Source organism: Camelus dromedarius, chromosome 6 (assembly GCF_036321535.1).
Source record: "Camelus dromedarius isolate mCamDro1 chromosome 6, mCamDro1.pat, whole genome shotgun sequence".
Taxonomy (NCBI): domain Eukaryota; kingdom Metazoa; phylum Chordata; class Mammalia; order Artiodactyla; family Camelidae; genus Camelus; species Camelus dromedarius.
Genome location: NC_087441.1, coordinates 77,146,993 through 77,170,263, shown reverse-complemented (window position 1 = coordinate 77,170,263; position 23,271 = coordinate 77,146,993). Strand labels below are relative to the sequence as shown.

The 23,271-nt window shown below is 40.9% G+C and overlaps 1 protein-coding gene across 2 annotated transcripts in view; it reads right to left on the bottom strand.

The window, feature by feature from the left end:
* KCNQ5 (potassium voltage-gated channel subfamily Q member 5) overlaps nucleotides 1-23,271 on the bottom strand; it is a 454,042-nt gene that overhangs the window by 49,396 nt on the left and 381,375 nt on the right. The window contains exons 8-10 of one of the 2 annotated variants that reach the window (XM_031455912.2): nucleotides 14,953-15,047; nucleotides 10,180-10,206; nucleotides 90-310 (exon numbers count right to left, since the gene is read on the bottom strand). In XM_031455912.2, coding sequence (XP_031311772.2) covers nucleotides 90-310; nucleotides 10,180-10,206; nucleotides 14,953-15,047 — 343 coding nt within the window. The remainder of the gene's footprint in view (nucleotides 1-89; nucleotides 311-10,179; nucleotides 10,207-14,952; nucleotides 15,048-23,271) is intronic. The other variant, XM_064487016.1, reaches the window with a different exon arrangement.

The window sequence follows — 23,271 nt, the reverse complement described above, 5'->3', positions numbered from 1 at the left end:
TCAAGTGGTACCACGGAGGATGACTCAGGTACAACCTCGCTCCCTGGAGCCTGGTGCATTAAGAACGGTTCTGGAAGGACAGGGCTTACCGTCGATCCCGGGTTTGGGCTGAGAACTTTTGAGGCGCAGCGAGGGCCGGAAGCGGGTGCGGTCGTTGAAACTCCAGCTCTTCTGCACTTTGGTGGGGCTGCCCTCGGCCGTGATGTCGGTGCTGGGGGACCTCCGGTCGCCCACCGAGGCCTGTCTGCTCTTGATGCTCTGACCCCGGGGGCTGGCCATGCGCACGCGCTCCTTAAAACTCAGCTTCTGACTGCGGACAACAGAGGCACGATTATTCCATTTCTAGCAATTTCTTCCACTCCACTTGGGAAATACTTGGATGAAACTGTGTATGATCATATATTTCAACAGACGACATGTTTTTAGCAAGGAGGGCCAGAGCAATACATTTTTGAGCTTTCTTTAATCTCTCTGTTTGCATTCGTCTGAAGTCAACCTCATTCAAGTCTGCACACCCTTCCTGGATTCAGCAGAAGCCTGGGATATCGAGCACAGTGGTTTTGACCCAGTTACACAGGAAATACCCAAGAATTGGTTTGGTGTTCCCTTTAGAAACAGATTTCAGCTTGAACCTCAACCTTGAAGAACTGCAAAAAGTTATTTTTCACTTGGAAGCCTATAGCCTTGTCATTTCTAGGCATTTCTACAGGAAAACAGAGATGATGGCTACACACGCACACATACCGACATCTGCATGCATTTTATATTCCAGGCAAGATTATGAGATCCATAAATTCATGCAGTCTCAGGGCAGCTGGCAGCACGGTATGCTAAATTAAACACACAACACTTAAGGCCACCTTTCTTTTATGCAAACGTTCATTCTTGCGAGACAAAAACCACACGCGGTAGAGCGGTCCTCACTGACAACGAATGTGATGGCTAATTGATGGAAGGAGATGCTATGTTCACTAAGACAATTTCCGACTCTTCATCAGGTTATTGATTTGCTGTGGCAGCTACTGGTAACTTAAATGTATTCAGACCCAGGTCTCAGATGCCGGCAAGGCCTAAAATTGCTGCGGGTTGATAAAGGAAGCGTTATTAGAAAAATCTCAAGGGCGTCTCCAGGCTTCCCTAATCAAGAGGTGTGGTGTGATGTGCTGGGAAGGGCAGGTTGGAACCTGAGACTGGGGTTCTGGAGGCCTCATCTTTGAGGATGAAAATAGCAGCATAGCTAAGGGATTTTTTTTTTGAGGGGATCTTTATGTAACCATCTTGTTTGTGTTCTTGTTTCGTTTAAAAACTACTGTGTCATTCATTAGAAAGTGATGCCGGGATGAAGCGAGAGGCCCACCCAGGGTTCTTCAGGCCTAAGACCATGGAGGGGGATGGGGTCTGGGAGGGGCAGTCAGGATGCAGCCTTTGTGAGCCATGAAGGCAGGGTTCTCCTGGCCACGGGTTATCTGAGACCAAGTGGAGACTTTTCGTTTTCCACTGACCACCATGTCCAGTGTCCCCATCTGCAGCATGCCAACAGCAATTGTGTTCAGTGGAGACATGTTTTGTAGCTAACAAGAAACAGTAACATTTATTTTTCCATGCCAAGTTGCCTCACACATGATGTTCTAAAAAGACACCACGTTTGATGTGGATTTCCATAAAAACAAATCAAATAATGAACTCTAGGGGTCAGAAGTCTGGTGATGATAAACACGGGGACCATGCAGCCAGTAGCTCCACTCTGAAATGCAGACACGGCCAAGGCCAGCCAGACTGAAGGCACGTGCACAACAGGAGGGGTAGTTTTGTGATGGAGTTGGTGGGGTTGGGGTTTTTATAAACAAGCCCATCAGTCAAAGGCTTTCTCTGCACTCAACACACGTGTGATTCAACGGCAGGTTACATTCAACAACAGCAACAGTAACATCATAAAACAACATTACATTTTTTTTATTTTGAGAGGGGGAGGTAATTAGGTTTTTAACTTGTTTATTTATTTATTTAAATGGAGGTCCTGGGGGACCTCGTGCATACTAAGCATGCACGCTACCAGTGAGCTATACCCTCCCCTCCAAAATTAAATCTTCTAATCCTCGGACTAGGTTCCCCATGTTGTCCAAAGCCTTTCTATTATTTAAGCAAATTCTCAAAGGGTTAGTGCTCACAGTGTCTACTCTTCTCAAGCTTGGTTGTTTTTTTTTAATAGTAAAATTTTCAAATCTCTTTAGTTTCAGCAAATCTTTTCCAATCATTTAAATCTATGATGCTTTGGTTCAGTAACATGCCTCTGCACCTTGATTTAGATTAATGAATGGCTAAAGTTGACAGAGCTCCACTGTTAAGTGTTCTCACTCTATTTAATTAATTACCTGTCCTGGAACTAACAGATGTTGATTACCATACAAGGTCGGATTTAGTTAATCTCAGATTATTTTCTCAAACTTTCAAAATATATCTTTTCCCTGTGCAACTCAATGAACAGGAAACTGAGAAAGGCATCTAAAAAAACCATTTAATATGAAATTTAGTTTTTCCTCTTCAGAAATTTCAATTGCTAAAAAAGTAAAAAAAAAAAAAAAAATCAGCATTAAATCTGCCATGGTTTATTTACAGTAACAAAATACTTAAAAACAGTTGCTCCTGTAAAAATATTCTGAAAAGTAGCCCTTATAAAACATTTAGTATTATCTTTAAGAATTAATGAAAAGTGGAAATAATGTATTTTCTAAATCTTAGTGGCATGGAAAGCACTTAAAGTTGATATAAATGTTCTAGGTTCCCCTTCCTCTTTTCCTCTTTCTAAACTATGTGAATATTTGCCAATGTCTACTGTTAAAAAGTTCTCAAGAACTACTTTAAAGTGGACTCAACATACTAGACACTGAACTAGAAAAAAAGATGCACTGTTTTCACTCTCTTCTGACATAGTTGAGCATTAAGAATAACATCCTAACCCAGAACGTTTTAGCCAAGCAGAATTTTCTTTTCCAAGGCAAAGATCTGTTCTGTGTCCTCTTTTTTTTTTTTTAAATTTTGGGAGGAGGTAATTAGGTTTATTATTTATTTATCTATTTATTTATTTATTTATTTATTTATTTATTTATTTATTTATTTATTTATTTATTTATTTGTTTGTTTATCTATTTATCTATTTATCTATCTATTTATTTATTTATTTATTTATTTATTTATTTATTTATTTATTTATTTATTTATTTATTTATTTATTTATTGGAGGTACTGGGGATTGAACCCAGGACCTTGTGCATGCTAAGCATGTGATCTACCACTGAGCTATTACTCTCCCTCCTCTTCTTGTGTCCTCTTACCAAAAACTCACTTTTATTAATTTTTCTAGCTCTTTTCCCCTTTGGAAATCAACAGAGCATCTCAATTAGATGACTATTAAATGGATTAGGTGGCTGTTATTGAAAACACACATTGTTTAAAAATAGAGACTTCCCTTGTCCATCAAAGTTTTCATTATTTTTCTGCTTTTTTTGGTGATATCTAGAAACCTGATTTTTGAGGAAGGTTTATGTAACAACGTTTTTAGGAAGACTGCCAAAGATTATCCCTAAGAGACAACAAGGAGGCATCTCTGTGGAGAAACAACCAAAAGGTCGCTGTGGTCATTAATTGGCGCATCTTTGCTTGTGTGCAGTCCCCTGTTCCTGGCTGAGAACTGTCCTTAGGGCAGACTGCACAGCCATCCTGCAAGGGAATTCTCCCGTCTCTTGGAGCCAGATGTACCAGGTACTCAAATGGTCCAGCATGCAGTCTACTACTGGTTGTTCCCTGCCAGGGAGCTGTGTGGCATCACTGTAACCCTCCAGTAATCCTCCCGGACTCAGAATGCGGTGGTTATTGTTAAACTTAATAAGGGTTTCAGCCCTTCCCAGGATAAGCAGTCTACAAATTCTTGCCTCAGGCACAATAAGGTAATGGAGCCGGAACCATCCAGTGCGTGCACAGCTAAGCATCGCCCCACAGCAAGGAGGCGCCAGGGCACTGACTGCCAGCACCGCAGGACCCTGCCTACTTGTCCCCGGGGTGGAGAGGGTCAAAGCAGGCAACAGGCAAGAGGATAATTACAAGCAGGTTGGAAACCTCATTCAAGAAGTCCTTAGAAGAGTGAGCCTCTGAGCAGTGCTCAAGGAGGGTTGCAGTGTAACCTGATCATGCACCTGAGTTGAGCTGGCATTCTCAAGTCTCATGTCAGTAGCCGGGATGCTGGGTACCTCTGCTTCCGTGAGGTGTGTATTCTGAAGAGCTTCTGCTTATTACTAGAGAACTTACTAGGAGTGAGGGAGATAGAGTAGTACATTACTAAGCATTTCACCACCAGGAAAGTGCTTAGGGATTTTTTTTTTCTTTTTTGAAAAACAAAGCCATTCGGTTTCACTGTTTTTCATATGTCAGTATGCAGACTATTTTGAAACACTAACTGTGTGACTGAATTGTGCAGCTCAAAATATACTCAGTGCTCTTAATGGTTAAGTAGAAATAATTAGATTTGAAATAGACATCACAAATGATGGTAGTCTCTGTCTTAGCATCTGTGTCACAGGAAAATAAGAATTAAATATTTTAGGATATAGCGACCCTGGTCATTAACAGCCATGCCACACGGTATACATGATTGAGGAATAAAATATTACAGAACTTTAAAAAATAAATATATAAAGGACTCAATGAAGCAGATAACATTAATTGCTTTGAAATTTTAAAGAAGTTCTTGATTTGCATGAAATAGTGGCAGTTGTAGTTAATACAGGTAACCAGCTGTCAGAACACATGTTCAAAAAGACAGAAGAAAATATTCTAGGCAGCAAGTTTATAAACAAGATAGTATTTTTCTTAAGTCTTACGATGTGTTTTTAAAGACTAAATCCTTTCCCTCTTATCAATAAATGTGAACAGAAGGAGAGACCATTTTGAAACAAAATGTTTTTGAAGCCACCTAGCATTTTGCCGATAAGGACACAAGTCAACAACGCTGAAAAAAAAAGTCTAGTCTTAACCAAGTTTAGTTTAACAACACGTGCAGATCACTCATTGCACAGAGAAGAAAGGAAATGTAAAGAATGGAAAATAAATGCAGAAGAACTCTGAGTGCACAATCTTTTCCATCAGTGTTTTAGAGTTTTATCTTGAGAGTCACACTTCTTAGAACCTAACAAGGCAACCACTCAGGAGCAGTTTGGACAAAGCATCCAGTAGATCATAGCACAAGATCGCAATGTAATAAAAGAATATCACTGAGGCTTTAACATTTAAGTCAGGCATCTTGGGGCAAGGAGGGTGTAGCTCTGTGGTAGAGTGCATGCCTAGCATGTACCAGTGCCTCCATTAAAAATAGGCATCTTTACAGCCTTCTCACGAGTACCTGTGAAAGCAACTTCAGAGAGTCTACTAAGAAGTCTGTTCATGCCCTATAACCTGCAGTTTAACTACAGAGCAGGCACAGAGCTAGCAAGTATTGATGAAGGACGCAGGGTAAGCACAGGCAGTAGGATTCATGGATAATCCCCAAACCTCCGATGCTATGAGCTATGCCTGCAGCAATAAAACTGAACAGGTCGGAAGAGGTAAAAGCTCTCCTGAACCATCGTGGTGACTAACTCACAACCTAGTCCACCTTGAGGGTTGACTTTGTCAAGGAGGATGGGAGGGAGGTGAGAATACGGGCTGAATCTGACCAGATGGGTTTACAGGGAAATTTTGTGCTCCAAAATTGACAACTTATACCCAAACAGAGAAAAACCATCCAGTTAAAAAAAAAAAATGAGTTGGAACAATTACTTAATGGGATGATGAGTTAGAATAAAATCAATAAACACGATTTACCACCACATATGAGATTACAGTTGTTTTCATGGGAAGACAGGAAAACAAATGAACAATTAAATGATGCTAAAGAAGCATTTATGGCCTCAGCAGAGGAATAGGTGTGATAGGGAAACACCTCAACCCTGCACCAATCTTCCCTGTTATTCAGTTGAGCTACTACATGAAAAAGCTCTTCTCAATGGTTTGTATTTTTAAAGAAAATTCTTGGATCTGTCACAAACCATGCGTAACCAGCTTGGACCTGGATGTCTTTCCTTAACCTGAGACATTGTATGTGAATTTTTTAAAAAAAGTATCTTAAAGTCCGTGTTGAAAGGCAAAATCTTTCTCTTAGGCTTTCTCTTCTCTTGTTCTGTTAAAACAAGAATGTTGCAAAGGATGGAATCTAGTTCCCTGAGGGTGTATGTGAACCTGTGTGATCCCCCCCAGAGGGGCCTGATCTACGGTTGTGACGTGTCATTCAGAGGGAGCGAGTGACAGGCCCCAGGAGAGGGGAATTGGTGGTTGTACCAAATTCTTCCACCTGTGGGTTACTCCTAGTTCTTAAGTACAAAGAACCCCCCCCCCCCCCCCCGGAAGGATTTAGGAGATGCCAGGCTCTGAGGCATCCGGAGGATAGCAGAGTTGGCTGAAGCATATCCATGCTGATTATCTGAACCACCAGCGATAAACCAACGGCACCAACAGTAAAAGGCTCTTGTACATGGGCAGTGTTCATCAGTCCATTTGAAACTGGGTTGAGTATTGATGGACAATATTCTGGACCCAGATTCGCTCTCTTCCCCAAGGGAGAATTCTCATGATAAATGCACGTTCCTTTGTGCATATTTTGCAGAAGTAAAGGCAACTTAGTCATTTTTCACCTAAGACAGTCCTGTTGCTACTGTCCTTACAATAAAATAGTCTGTCCACAGTCATTATGTGGGACTGTGCGTTTCATTACCTAAGGAGCCCAGCAAGGTGGAAGCCAAGGTAATATGAAAATGGGGGCTTCAGCTTATTTTCTTCTGGCGGTTGAAAAAAATTTTTAATTTTTTTCCAATTTTTAACTTCTTTTGGGGGGGTAGGTAATTAGGTTTGTTTATGTATTTATTTCTTTATTTAACAGAGGTACTGGGGATTGAACCCAGGACCCTGTGCATGCTAAGCACGTGCTCTACCACTGAGCTCTACCCTCCCCTCCTTGAAATGGTTTTAACGTTTCACTTTCTCTCTTCTTACATTCCTCCTCTTTTCCACTTTTGGTGGTGTTTTCTCTCTCTTCGCAGAAAGTACCTGCCTTTGGGGATATTTTATTACTCTATCCAAGAATTCTTTATTCAGCACATTCTCTGTCATAGCTCTACACATGGTGATGTGATATGTAACCGGGCACAGAAGACCCGAGGGTATGACTATGAGGCGTGAGGTAAGGCGTGCACGCCAAATACTAAGACAGGATGTGTTCAGGGTGGTTTTGGCTAAATGTCCAATGACCACAGAGAAGCAAGAAATCTCTGTGTGTGATTCACCAAGTCAAAGGCATAGCTCAGTGGTTCTGTACATAATCAAACCTAGAGGTGAGTGAATTTTGACAGCCTCGGACATAAGCATGCAGAATACATCTTAATGTTTTAGGTATATGTGAACATCATGAAATTTAAAACATTTTGCTGCTAGTCTTTCTGAACTGTGACAGATGACTAGGAGGTTCATGTTTGGACCCAGGGGCCGAAGCTCAACAGTGACCCTCGAATTCTGTGGCACTGCCTTGGGGACGATTGTCACCAAGAGGTGCACCATCCCTGTGTCAGGCCAAGGTGGCCCCTCACTCAGGACTGCCAAAGAACTTGTACATAAGCAGTCATTGCCCTGTGATTCACACTTTTCCCTCGCAGGTGTCAAAAGCTGTGTTTTGGAGGATAAAATCAAGACAGGTGACCTTATTCTCAGGTAGCTGCGGAGTTGTTACCAAAGATGGTCCTGCTCTTAGGGCTTGGAGACAGGTTACTCTTTTTTTAAAAAAACATGGTTTTGTTTATTTTTTGGTGGGGGAGGTAATGAGGTTTATTTATTAATTTATTTAATTTTTAAAAATTGTGGTACTGGGGATTGAACCCAGGAGCCCCTGCATGCTAAGCAGGCGCTGTTACCACCGAGCTATACCCTCCTCCCAAGGCAGGTTACTCTTTGAGATGATTTGTACACGGATAGCTCTGGAGACAAGAAAGACTTCAAATATTACTTAAGAGATGAAAATAGCTTATGAAGACTATGATTTGCTTTAACTTTTTTTTTTCAAGTAAAGTTACAACAGAAGGTTGGTGGGGTTTGCATGGAGTCTGGACAAAGGAGGACTAAGCAGTCAGAACTGTTCAGTCTATTGGTCTATTTAAAGAATATTCTGAGTTTAATGACCAGAACTTCTCTTTGGGCAGAAATATCTCCAAAGTGGAGAAAAGCTACTTTTTAAGTTATTCAAACTTTCTGGAAATATCACTCAGGAACATCCAATGCCTTTTGCTTTAAATCTGTGTCTACCAAATAAGAGAAGGGTCTTCAATGGCACCCCCCGTGTAGGCTCACCTACCCTGAAGGAGTGTTGTAGGTCCTACTACATCTGTCTCACTTCCTGCATGAACACATTTATGTTGTGGTTTTTAATCTTTTAGATGAGATCAGGTGCATTCAGGGAGGTATGGCTGTAGACTGGTTTGTAATCTTTTAGAGTGTTGGCTGATGTAATGCAGAAATGGATGACCCGTGGAAACAACCTAACTGACAATCAAAAGATGACTGGATTAAGAAGTTGTGGTATATTTATACAATGGAATACTACTCAGTCATAAAAAAGAATAAAATAATGCCATTTGCAGCAAAATAGATGGACCTGGAGATTGTCATTCTAAATGAAGTAAGCCAGAAAGAGAAAGAAAAATACCATATGATATCAGTCATAGGTGGAATCTAAAAAAAAAAAAAAAAAGGTGACACAAGGGAACTTATTTACAAACCAGAAACAGACTTACAGACATAGAAAACAAACTTATGGTTAATAAGGTTGGGGAAGGGGGTGGGAAGGGATAAATTGGGAGTTTGAGATTTGCAGATACTAACTACTAAATGTATAAAATAGATAAACAACAACATCCTACTGTATAGCACAGGGAACTATATTCAATAGCTTGTAGTAACCTATAATGAAGAAGTATGAAAATGAGTATATGTATGTATATGTATGACTGAATCATTATGCTTAACACCAGAAATTGATGCAACATTGTAAACTGACTATACTGCAATTAAAAAATGGAAAAAAAAAAAAAAAAGACCTAGAGATTCATCACCCCAAGTGAACTTTCAAAACTAATTTCAGGACTGAATAAATATACTATGATTAATGTCATCAGTGCAACAGTACAAAGCTAAAGGCACAGTCCCTGGACTCCCACTGGCCCCCATCCAGGGACCAGCTCTGGGCAGGGGGATGCCTGTGTTCCTTAATTACTGGAACATGTGGCAGTGACGGGAAAGAGACTGTGTCCCAGGTGGAATTCCAGGCACCTGGGGTTCTCCTGCTGGTTCTGCCTCTATCGCTCCTCACCCCAGCAGTGCTGGGACCCACCAGGCTCTGTCCTTCAGGGTTTTTCTCCTAAACCCACACCCATCTGGCACTCACTAACCCAGACTGAAATATTCTCTTTCACCTCCTGTTCCTCCTAGACCTAGCTTTCTGCTATTTGATCTGACAAAGCATTTCCTTCCAAGGCATGAAAGAATGGCCATATGTTAGTTGATAAAGTTTTCGGTTGTATTGTTTTCCTCCTAAAGGATGGGAAACTCTTCTTTTGAATCAGATCACTGAGCAGACCTCAGCGCTACGTGAAGTGGAGATGCCTTAAAGAGATGGTTCTTACCTCCCACGCACAGTTGTCCTTTTGCTAAAGCCCCCAAAATGTCTCAGTTTAAAAGAAGGACCCTAATGAAGGGGTGTATATCCTATGCTTCCTCATGGGATTTGAATACTAGGGTAAGTCTTCCATCTAGGAAAACAGTAGCCAGGAATAACCAAAGACCACAATTATTATTTTCCCCCCAGAATGTTCCATGCTCTGCAGATTGTAAAACTCAGGGAGCGACTTAGGGAAAGAAACTTATGCTCCCAAGGGGCAAAAGAAAAAAAGCTGATAAAATAGCAACCTTCCTTTGCAGGCAATCTTGTGAAAGGTCACTTTTAATCATCTTGTATTTGTTGATCAATTTTACTCACACGAGACACATTTATAACATCGGTTTAAGCATCAGATTTATCAACAAACACGTAGCAAAATAGAAATCACAAACCTGCTTGATGCTTCCCCTTGCTCCTTCCTTCAGGTGCGTGCAGACAGAAGAAGAATGATGATAACTGGTGAATACATTTATAGCACTTGATAACGACCACAGGGGGAGGCTGGGGAGTCTAGTACCTTAGTCAATCTACTTCAAGCAAGATGCGCAGAAGCAACACTCTTTTCAATAAACGTAGCCAACTTTCTAACCTGTATCTGTGGTGGCACAGAGCTGGGATAGCAGCATTTATTTAGCAACAGTGATATTGCCCCTGAGTAACCCGAGACTCCAGACACCTCATTAGTCAAAGTTCTCCACCCTTAAGGAAAAGTGGTTCTGGTCAACAGCATCAGCAAACTCAGAGCGGTGCTGGCTTCTCTGACGCTGTAGCGTCTGGGGTTTAGGCTGACTCGGGGGTCTCTTAATCTGGTTCCTGTGTGACTGTGGTCTTGTACTCTCAATCACCTGTAGACGCAAATTTTGTTTCTGTATTGTATAAGGTATGAGTTCCCTTGGAGTAAACCAGGCACGTAGGGAAGCTAGCTCCGTGCTGGGATTGGTAACCCACTTAAGCAGATCTGAGTCTATGCAGCATGGGGGAGGGTCCCTGCTCTTTGCTGATGAGCCCGTGTGTCCTTGGGCAGGCCCCTCACTTTCTCGTGGCTCCTAATCTTCCATGTAAACTGATCAGGCAATCTCTTGGGATCAGACAATCTCTTAGTTCCAAATTTTTAAGGGACTGCATGGCATCTCTGGAGCTTGTTAATTCCCCACAGCTTCATAAAATAGCTGACTTGTTTCCTAAAACAGCACCTTTACCTGGGCCTCACCCTCACATGGCCTTGAATCCCTTTAAGATGAAAATCAAGAAATACGTTCCTTTTATGCATCCTTCTGCAGTTAAAACAAAACTTGGAGAGAACAACTGCTAAGACCTCTAAAGAGCGCGTGAGAGACCTCCAGGCCAGAAAGGAGTGGGTCTGGGCGGCACGGCACCTCCTCCCCCTCCCCCTGCCCTTCTCCCCCTCTCTGCTCCTCCCCCTGCCCTTCCCCCATGGAACGGTCTTCACACCTCTCTTCCAACCGACTCCCCAGACAAGGTGGCGGAGTCCCAGTATCCAGCTGCAGCTCTAAAGCTGGGGAACAGAAGCACGGGTTGTTGTTTCCCATGGATAACAACATCACTGATGACCATGAGGATGCTGTTGCTAACCCGATCTCTTCCCTGACCACCTATTTATTTTGTTTTTGGGTGTTTTTCTTTTTTTCGGTTTGTTTGTTTCATGGAGGCACTGGGCATTGAATCCAGGAGGCGCTGCATGCTAAGCACGCGCTCTACCACTGAGCTATTCCCACCCCGCCCCAACCTGTTTAAAATCGCACCCTCCAGGGCTCCCTAAATTCCTTCCCTACTTTACTTTCCTCTGTGGCACCTATCACCCTCTACTCTGTTACATCTCTTATTTATCTGTTTTTACTGTCTCTTTCCAGAGTCCCTTGAGCATAAACTCCCTGAGGCCTGAGATTCTGTTTGTTTTTCACTTGTGCCACCGGCATTCCTTGTGCTTGGAACAGTGCTGTGCACAGGATAGGTGATGTAGGGGGAGCCAAATTCGGCACCTCAAATGTGTCTCTATGGCCAGAGGATAAATTTAGGCTGATAATTTAAAAATTAAAAAAAATTATTATTATTTTTTAATGGGGGAGGAGGTAATTAGATTTATTTATTTATTTATTTATTTTTAATGGAAGTACTGGGGACTGAACCCAGGACTTCTTACATGCTAAGCAGGCGCTCTACCACTGAGCTAGACCATCCCCTCAAGGCTGATTATTTTTAAGAATCAGAAGTCTCGGGAAGTTTTTCTTGTTATCTCTCCCTTAACTGCCTAAAAGAGTTTAGATAAAGGGCTTGTTCCCCCAGAATAGAGCTGCCACCAGTTGGGTCTGCAGGGAATATGGGCCAGGTGTGGTGGTGGGGTACCAGCAGGGCTGGGGGTCAGAGTATCCCAATCACAATGACTGTCCCAGTGCCTCCACAGGCCCAGCAAACAGTCATGTACCAAATGTCTGCTTTTCTATCTCCACGTGAATTGTGTCCTCCCCTTTGAAGCCCCAAACCCCCTACTCCAACATCGTCTTCTGTCTTTAGCTGAAGACAGTATTTCAGGGGAGGGTTTCAGCTTCTTGTCCAGTTATTCAGTTTTCCTGCATCTTTCTCATGTTCACATGTTGTTAAACTTTTGTTTGATTTTTCTCCTGTTCATCTGTCTCATGTCTATTTAATTCTTAGACCAGACAGAAGAACCCAGAAAGGCAGACAAACATTTTTTTCTTCTCCAGCAGTGCTCGGTGAGCACTTGTTGAATGAATGAACAATCTCTCCCTGCAGAAATTGTTAGCCCCTGAATGTGACAGGAAATACACTATGTAAATAAGACATTTTGGTCTATTTCTTACTTTACCACTCTGTGCTCAGTAAGCCACTTAGTTATAAATGTAAAAATATCCCTTTAAGTCATTGTAAATTATTCTCTTCACTGACCTGCACACCTGATTAAAACAGGATTGCTTTCTAAAGCAAAAAAAATTTGGAAACTGGCTGCAGGGATTTTGTGACTCCAAAACCGTAGGCAAAGTTTTGATTTTTTTTTTAATGCATTGAATAGTTTTCTTGGGAGAGAGTCCACAGTTATCATCATGTTCTTAATGATTTAACAAAGGAAAAACAGTAAGAACAAGAGATTTAGAACCACTGCAATTTGGAACAACAAAGCATCTCTGAAGGAAGAGGACCAGGTTCCCATGAGCATTGCCAGTGATGCTGTGTCTCCCTGGGCAGATACCTGTCATTCAGGAAATAAGGCTGAGACCCCGAGGTTAATGAGGGGTGTGGGGAGAGGAGTGTGAGGGGGTGGTTGGTAGTCACACTGGAACAGGATGAAGACAAGTGTTTGCATAAAGTATCCTCCATCCCCACCCCACTAAAAATAGGAGAAATATCAGAAAAAAGAGAGAAGTAATGTGAATAAAATAACAGTTTGTGCATTGGGAGAATTGGAGTCATTGCTGAATCATTTTTCCAGGCTTCAGGATGACTTCTAATCCCCCAAACTGCAGGAAGTGGGACGCCGAATAATCACGTATGACAAAATAACAGACTACTCTCTTTTGTCACTTGAGACCTTCTCCTGTTTCTTTCTACTAACCTTCCTCTTACACTCGTACCGAGCAACTCTCATGAAGACAAGACATGTACAATTTCTATTCCCATTTTTGATTCACATCCCCAAAGAACGGACGGCACAAGAGTTATATTCCTTTTTTGTTTTAAAATGCTACAACTCTGAAAGCGTCTAATACTCAGTAAAGGGATTTTAGCTGAATTTTAAGATCTAAGTGAAAGGTGGGTTCCCGTCCACACAGTCACTCAGCCACATCCACGCTTCTGTCTTGTTAGGGTCCATCCCCTCTAAAATCCTGTGGGTTAGTGACTCTCTCTGTCACAGGTGCTGACACCGTTTTGACCCCAACTTCTAGGAGATGTGTCCCATTTGGGCTCAGAAGCAATCCTGGCCAGCTCTTGACCAGCACTCTGTGGATGGGAAACTGAGGCCCAGGACAGGACAGGGAGCAATGAAACAGATTCCAGGGGTTAACAGGGGACCTGCAGCATCACTGAGCTCCTCAGAGACTGCAGTGCCAGGGAACAAGTCATGCAGGTTTCCCCAGATGATTTCTTCTGTGCATCAGTGAGAAAGCAGTTTCTCTGACGGAGCCACCCTAGTCAGCTGCCTCGAACCCCATGAAGCTATGAGGACTAAGGTTTTCTTGGGCTATGAATGACACAGCAGGTACTCTAACATACTCTAACTCAGCTAAACCCTTTTAAAACTTGAACAACCCGAGGATCTGACTATGGTGGTCCAGCTGGGTGACTCACAGAAAGCCTTTCCCTCAACTTACTTGCTTTGGTTGATTCCCTGAGGATCTTCTTTAATTAGATGGTGATTATGATTTAGCATGTGTTCTGTTAGTTGGACTGGAGTCCAGGATTCCAGGGCTGAGGATTGTTTTTTGAATTAAAGATGGCAGCAGGGACCATCAGGATGTGGGCATATCTTTCCAACTCTCCTCTCGTTTCAGCGCAGTGTGGGACGGCACCTCCCCACCCTCAGGGAGCTGAAGCACAGCCAAGTGATTTGCTTTGGCCAATGAAATGTGAATGGAAGTAATATTACTTAAATTTTTGATGCTAATTCCAAATCGTACTCTGATTGGTCCCTTCACCTCATTGGACTCTACCTCTTCTCATCTTTTGCCACTGATATTGGTTTGACCTGCAAGTGAAAGTTCAAGGGTCACCCTGTGAGAGGATCTAGGTGAGAACTGACCTTGAGGGACTTGCATGTACAAAGACACATTGCTCTCAAAGCACTACCAGCTTGGGGTCAGCTGATGGGTGGAGTTTTAATCATTCTTTTTCTAGAACTATAGCACTTACCTTTAAAATCCTGGTCGGCTTTAGGAAATGAGATATTGGAAAATAAGCATGAAATAGTAAAAATACATCTCTATAAAAGTTTGTTTTTTTTAATCTTTAAACCCAGTCTAGGGATGGTGAGGAAGAATACTGCATCTATTTAGTTTTGTGCCTGAGTTGTTACTAAACAGACTGAATCTCTCAAAGAGCAACGGAGAAAAAGAGGAGCCCCAATCTACACACACACTTGTTTTACAAATTTGAAGACACTTGACAGCACCAGCTGTCGCACTGACACCTACTTGGTGGGGCTGCAGGTGTGCAAGGCCTTCAAGTGTGGCTTCCAGGTTGCAATGGAAACAGATTTCTCATCAGCTGCATAACTGCGCCAAACGCACTGCATGCGGCACACGTGGGGACATAGAAAAGAAAAACAAAAGAGAAGGAGACAATGAAATGAAATGGGAAGTTATTAACTTATGACATATTAAGAATCATCTCCTTGTGGGGAGGGTAGAGCTCAGTGGTAGAGTGTGTACTGAGCACGCACGAGGTCCTGGGTTCAATCCCCAGTACCTCCACCATAAATATAGAAATTAACCTAATTACCTCCCCACTCCAAATAAAAACAAAACACAAAAAAACAAAAAGGAATATTATCCTTGTCACATTTTGCCCCAGTAAACGCCCAAGGGGGTGAACATGACTGGCATTTTAGGCTAGCTGTTAGACACAACCCGCGATACCAGTAGAACTGCTTATCAAAGTAACTCACATCAAAACCAGCATACCAAGTTTAACAGAGAGCAATTTTGGAATGGCTTAGGGAAAGATATCGGAAGTGACTACTTGAGTGTGACCATGCTTCCCAGGAGCCAACTGCACATCTTTAATCACTACTTGATAAGATAGAGGCCAAAGACTCCTGCAAATCCATAATGCAACTAGTAAATTAACTAGTAAACTAGCTAGTAAACTAATGACCCTGAGGGTATGTTAATGATGAAGCGAAATTCTCTGAAGTTGAACTATGCAATACATCTAATGCTAAAAATGAAGACAGTGATAACAAAAGGCAGGGCTAAAACAAAGTGGGGAAAGTGTGTTCTCTAGGTATATAATTGGAAAGCGTGTATGAATTTAATGTCATGATCTAAGGGTATGTTTATAGCTCTTTGATGTAAAACATATGCTCTGTCTGCTTCATATAATTATACCTGACAGGGAAAATACTAAGTATTTTCATGTAATCTTCACAATCAGAGTGTGGACTGAGACCTTTATTTTGTAGATGAGAAAATAAAGGCTCAGATAAATTAAGAGTTTTACACAAGATTGGCAGAGTTGAGGCATTGACTCAGATTGCCTGGCTCTGGGTCTTAGAATTCCTCCACTGTCCTTTGTTGGCTGCTTGATGGCTGTTGTTAGAAAAGCTTCTCTCTGAACTGTTCATTTGAGAGACTGCCTGAACTTACTTTCCATACAAATTTTGGTAATATGTCTGCAAACATCTCTGATGACCAAGTGTTTAGTCCACTCTCCTGGAGAAAAGTTTTTATTATAATTCATAGTATCAATGGACTTAAATGTCAATGGACTCAATGCTCCAATAAAAAGACAGAGTGGCAGATTGGATAATAAAACAAGAGCCTAAAAAATGCCACCTACAAGAAACTCACTTTAGAGTGAAGGACACACATGGACTGAAAGTTAGGGGATGGAAAAAGATATTTCATGCAAATGGAAATGACAAGAAAGCTGGGGTAGCAATAATAATATCATACAAAGTAGACTTTAAAACAAAGGCCATAAAGAAAGATAAAGAAGGACACTATATAATGATAAAACAATCAATACAAGAAGAAAATATTACACTTGTTAACATACATACACCCAATATAGGAGCACCTAAATACATAAAACAAATACTAACAGACATAAAGGGGGAAATTGACAGGAGCACAATAATAGTTGGAGAATTTGACACCCCACTAACATCAATGGACAGATCTTCCAGACAGAAAAGCAATAAGGCAACAGAGATCCTAAATGACATAATAGAACAGTTAGACATAATCGATATTTTCAGGACATTACATCCAAGACCCCAGAATAAACATTCTTCTCAAGTGCACATGGAACATTCTCTAGGATAGATGACATACTAGGACATAAAACATGCTCCAACAAATTTAAGAATATAGGAATTATTTCAAGCATCTTTTCTGACTACAACAGCATGAAACTAGAAATTAACCACAAAAAGAATAATGAAGGAAAAAAAAAAAGATTACATGGAGACTAAATGACATGCTACTAAAAAACCAATGGGCCAAAGATGAAATTAAAGAGGAAATTTAAAAACACTTTGAGATAAATGAAAATGAAAACACAACCATACAAAATCTATGGGATTCTTCTCAAATTCTTCCAAAAGATTGAAGAGGAGAGAATACTCCCAAAGCCATTCTATGAAGCCACCATCACCCTGATACCAAAAACAGACAAAGACATCACCAAAAAAGAAAATTACAGGTCAGTATCTTTGGTGAAAGTTGATGCAAAAATCCTCAACAATATATTAGCAAACCAAGTCCAACAGTACATTAAAAAAAACATATACTACAATCAAGTCAGATTCATCTCAGAGTCACAAGGATCCCAAATCAAACAATGTGATATACCACATGAACAAAAGAAATGACAAAGCCATGTGATCATCTCAATAGATGACAAAGAAGCATTTGATAAAATTTAGCACTCATTCATGATAAACTCTTCCAAAGTGGGTATAGAGGAACCATATCTCAACATAATAAAAGTCATTTATGACAAACCCACAGCCAACATAATACTCAATGGTGAAAAGCTGAAAGCTTTCCTGCTAAAGTCTGGAACAAGACAAGGATGCCCACTCTCACCACTTCTATTAAACATAGTATTGGAAGTCCTAGCCACAGCAATCAGACAGAAAAAGAAAAAAAGAAAAAGAAAGAAAAGGTATCCAAATTGTAAGAGGAGAGGTAAAATTGTCACTATATGCAAGTAACATGATACAATATGTAGAAAAACCTAAAGATTCCACACAAAAACTACTAGAACTGATAAGCAAACTCAGCAAGGTAGTAGGACACAAGATTAATATACAGAAATCTGCTGCATTTCTTTCCACTAACAATGGAATATCAGAAAGGGAAAGTGGAAAAAAATCCCTTTTAAAATGCATAAAAAATAAAATATTTAGGCATAAGAGTGACCAAGGAGGTGAAAAACTTATATGCTGAGAAATATAAAATACTGATAAAGGAAACTGAAGATGATTCAAAGAAATGTGAAGATATCCCATGCTTTTGGATTAGAAGAAAATATTGTTAAAACGGCCATATTAGTCAAAGAAATCTACAGACTTAATGTGATTCCTATCAAATTACCCATGACATTTTTTCACAGAACTAGAACAAATAGTCCTAAAATTTATATGGAATTATAAAAGACCCAGAATTGCCAAAGCAATACTGAAGATAAAGAATGAAGCTGGAGGAATAACCCTCCCAGATTTCAGACAATACTACAGAGCTACAGTAATCAAAACAGCATGGTATTTGTAAAAAAATAGACATAAGGATAAAGATCAGAATAGAGTTCATAAATAAACCCATACACCTACAGTCAATTAATCTCTGACAAAAGAAGCAAGCATATACAATGGAGAAAAGGCAGTCTCTTCAGCAGGTGGTGTTGGGAAGACTGGACAGCAGCATGTAAATCAATGAAGATAAAACACTCCCTTACACCATACACACAAATAAACTCAAAATGGCTTAGAAGACTTAAACATAAGACAGGACACCATAAATCTTCTAGAAAAGAACATGGGCAAAACGTCATCTGACATAAAGCAATGTTTTCCTAGGTCAGTCTCCCAAGGCAATAGAAATGAAAGCAAAAATAAACAAATGGGACCTAATTAAACTTACAAGCTCTTGCACAGCAAAGGAAACCATATAATGAAAAGACAACCTATGGACTGGGAGAAAATATTTGCAAACGATGTGACTGACAAGGGCTTAACTACCAGGATATATAAACAGCTCATACAACTTAATAAGAGACAACCAAACAACCCAATCCTAAAATAGGCAGAAGACCTAAACAAGCAATTCTCCAATTAAGACGTACAAATGACCAATAGGCACATGAAAAGATGTTCAACGTTGCTAATTATCAGAGAAATGCAAATCAAAACTACAATGAGGTATCACCTCACACCATTCAGAATAGCCATCATTAAAAAGTCTACAAATGCAAATGATCGAGAGGTGTGGAGAAAAGGGAACCTTCCTACACTGTTGGTGGGAATGTAAATTGGTGCAGCCACTACAGAAAACAAAACAGTATGGAGATTCCTTGACAATCTAAAAAAAAAAAAAAAAGGCAAATGAACTTATTTACAAAATGGAAACAGACTCACAGACATAGAAAACAAACGTATAGTTACCAGCAGGGGGTGGGGGGATGAAGAGGGTGGGAAGGGATAAATTGGGAGTTTGAAATTTGCAGATACTAACTACTTTATATAAAAGAGATGAACAAGTTTCTACTGTATAGCACAGGGAACTATATTCAATATCTTGTAGTAACCTATAATGAAAAAGAATATGAAAACAAATATATGTATGTATACGTATGGCTGAACTATTATAATGTGCACCAGAAATTGATACAACATTGTAAACTGACTATTCTTGAATTCATCCCCCCCAAATCTACTGTTAATAAAGCAAAATTGGAAATGCTCAGTGATGAACAGCACAGTAAAGAGATGAGCTGCGCTATGTCAGCCTAACGGAAGAGGATAGAGTCATGGTGCACCTTAACTGTGCTCAACAATATGGATGACCCTTCCATCAACAACACTGAGGGAGAGCAGCAAGACACAAAGGTACAAAACAGGGAAGCTAATCTCTGCTGTTGGGAGACGGCAAAGCAGGGCCCCATGGGGGACAGAGGTTGAGAGAGAGTGTGCGGACATCCAGGTCACCATCTGCTTCTTTACCAGGTGCTGGCTATACAGCAGCGCTCAGTTTTCTTAGGGTACATGCTGTATTCCGTCGCATTAGACTTTAATAAAGTGTTCAAGGAGGGATATAAAAAACTAGAAAAATACATGGTAGGTAGGGCCTGAGGGTTTTTTATATTATTAAGGAAGGTTTAAATAATTAAAGTGGGCTCCCAAGGCCTGGAGCCTTGCTCACACGTTGATTTAACCTAAAAATCTGCGAAGACTTAACAAAAAGCATCTTGGCATCTTATAGAGAATGAAGCAATTATCATTGTATTATCTTGAGATTTTAGTTCTTGCAAATATTGCACCAACACAATCTACAGAGCGATTTAACTAGTCACTAAAAACACATGGGTTTACTGTTGCAGCTTCTTCTGTAGTGAAGGCCAGAGACCCTCCCATGCCTTGACAGCAGAGATGGCTGCTTTTCTGAAAAAAACCTTTTTACTGAAGTGTAGTTGATTTATAACGTTAGTTTCAGGTGTACAGCAAAGTGATTCAGTTATACATATAATACATGTATATATTTTCTTTTCAGATTCTTTTCCATGGTATGTTATTACAGGAAATTGAATAGAGTTCCCTGTGCTATGCAGTAGGTCCTTGTTGTCTGAGATGGCTGCTTTAATTAGACAGTTTTCATAAAAGGCATCACATACATGTGAACTCAGGTAACTTGAAAACAGGACTCAGGTAGAACTAAGAAGTACAAAGCAGGTCTGGGCATTGCTAGATAACAATGACAAAAAAGAATCCCAAACAACAAGATGACAGAAGATGGGACCAAGACATTGCTTGCCAACGCTCTGAAGAATGGGGAGCCAAAGAGGCCACTCTTAGAAAATTGAAAATTTTCTTAACAGTGAGACTGGGCTTCTTGATCTTCCTCAATTGACCTCAACAGCTAAGCTCTTATGCCCTTCATTGCTCTTCTCCTAAGAACGTCTTGTAAATGGGAAGCAGAGGGAGCAAGGGGCATCTGTCCCAGGGCCGAGGCAGGTTAGCAGCCAGGATGGAGGTGGGGAGCGGGGCCCTCTCACCCCTCCACCCTAATAACTTTGTCCTGTCCGAGCTCTCTCTCTCTCAGTAACTGCTTCCGCCGCTGAAACTCAAGGCCACAGCCATGCGCTCAAGATGCTCCTATATTTAAAGCCAAAATCACACGGTGGTTGGCAAGAGAAAAAAGAATGCCCAGAGGGATTTAATCTGCACAGTGCATCTACTCCCATGGATAAGTCAACAGGAAGCAAAATGGAAGCCAAATCGTCATTTACCAAGCGACCCTGGTCCTTGAGGCAGCCAAAGAAACTCAGACTTTGGTCTGTAATTATAAGCACAACCTCAGGATGATTAAGTTTTTACGGAGTATTTCACTTATATTGTTTGCTGTCTTGCCATTACAGCGCATTTGACCTTTTCTGGAAATTTTAATTTCAGCTCACCATCCAAAAGTATAATTAACGTAGAATTGGTGTCTTTTTCAAGGTACGGAATTTAAGAACTCAGAGAACTAAAAGATTCAGGATGAAAACCAGCAATCCCTTCCCCCACCTCACTTCTTACTAATTTTTGTTTCTCTGTGGCAACCCCTTCAATTTTTACTAAAAAAAAATTTTTGTTGCTTTTTTGTTTTCCTTGTTTCTATTTTTTAAAGTGGAAATTTCTTATTTATTTATTTATGGGGGGATGGTAATTTGGCTTATTTATTTATTTATTTTAATGGAGGTACTGGGGTTTGAACCCAGGACCTTGAATGTGCTGAGCGTGCACTCTACTACTGAGCTATAACCCCCTTCTTTTAAAAATTGTTTTTTATTTACTCATTTTTGGGGGGAGGGGCACAAGTAATCAGGTGTATTTATTTTAACGGAGGTACTGGGGATTGAACCCAGGACCTTGTGCAAGCTAAGCACACTCTACCACTGAGCAGTACCATCCCCATCTTGAAGTGTCTTGAGATGCTCATCCCAAGGCTTCAGTAACGTATTTCTGAGGCTGTAAGTGCCGCTGTTTGAAAGGCATAAAGGATTCTGTTTCAGACACTGGGGATTTGAGTCCTAGCTCCTTCCAGGCTTGTCCTGAGGATTAAGTGACATAATGTATCAGAAACACTCTGCAAACCAAGAAGCCCTTCGAAAGTCTTAGGCATTATTAATAAAAGCTGTGGCATTTGGGCAGGAATTCAAAACATTACTGAGAGCTGCTTTCTTTTCCCAGACTACTCCAGTTGAAAGAAAAAGTTAATTTAAATGAATCACATGGAGATATTGACACAGCCAAACGTCCTCCGCATTGCCGGGCTTTTAAACGTTTTCCTGAAACCCTGACACGCTGGTTAATGTAGTTGTCTCGCCGACCACGTGACAAAGCAATCTGGGCATCTCCAGTGCCCCTCTGGAAAGAGAGTAGCTCTGGCTTAAAACAAATGCACTTGTTCTTGGTCTTGATGCTTTGTGTGCTCAGCAAACCAAGGCAGGTTTACTGAGTAGGAAAAGGAGTAGATCAACAAACGAGGTCACCCCCACCCCCAATCCACCATGCAAACCTACAATGTAAATTGAAACAATGTTCTTATTACTATCCCATGAAGACAACTCTCTCGCACCTCAGGTCACCACCCCAAAGCCCTGTGGTCTAGGAGTTCTGAATCTTCCACTACTTGGCAGGCAGGGGGTCCAGGGAAGAAGTTTAGATTGGATAATCATCTAGTCTATAATTAAATGTAAACCTCACAGTGTGGATCCAGAGAAAAATATATTTAGTGATTTTTTTTGTGGGGGGGGGAAGGTAACTAGGTTTATTTATATTTGATGGAGGTACTGGGGACTGAACCCAGGACCTAAGCATGCATGCTACCACTGAGCTATACCCTCCCCCCTTATTTTGTGATTTTGAAATAAGCAGAACCATCCTGCTCCTAGGATGGTTCTACTCCCCAAAGATCCAGAAGGCAAAAAGAGAAGCATTCCTTTCAGTGCTAAAGCAATTCCTGAGTTATTGACAAGAAAATGAAACGCTCAGCAACCCATGTGTTATGAGTTAGCTTCAAATAATATGCCCATTATTTCATACACTCAAACATGGATGGATTCCATAATTCCACCAGCTTTTAAAATAAGATAACTATTCCAAGTTATTGCTCTAGATGGCATTAAAAGTGATTTCGAAAGTGCTAAACCTTGACGTTCTAAATAAATACGTTGTTCTTCAGAACAGCCGCATTCATCAGGGTTTGTGGCTGTGATGCGGGGAACAGTGCCCCGCTCTGCTCCATCACTTAATGATCAATTACATTTCACCAAGTCGATCACAGGGCTGACGTGGTCGTTCCAGGAGCAACCCCTCGGCCAACCTCGGCACCGGCTTGCTGGCTCGGTTAATTAATCCGCATCGAGCAAGGACCATCTATTGAACATATGTATTATTTTTATGTTTGGGAGGGGAGAGCACTTGCCCAAATCCAAGACTGTACATTAAGTTCTAGCTTCACTTTTTAAAAACAAAATAGAAGAGTAGCTCTTCTAAGCTATGTCATCTAGAGATTGGAACCTGACCC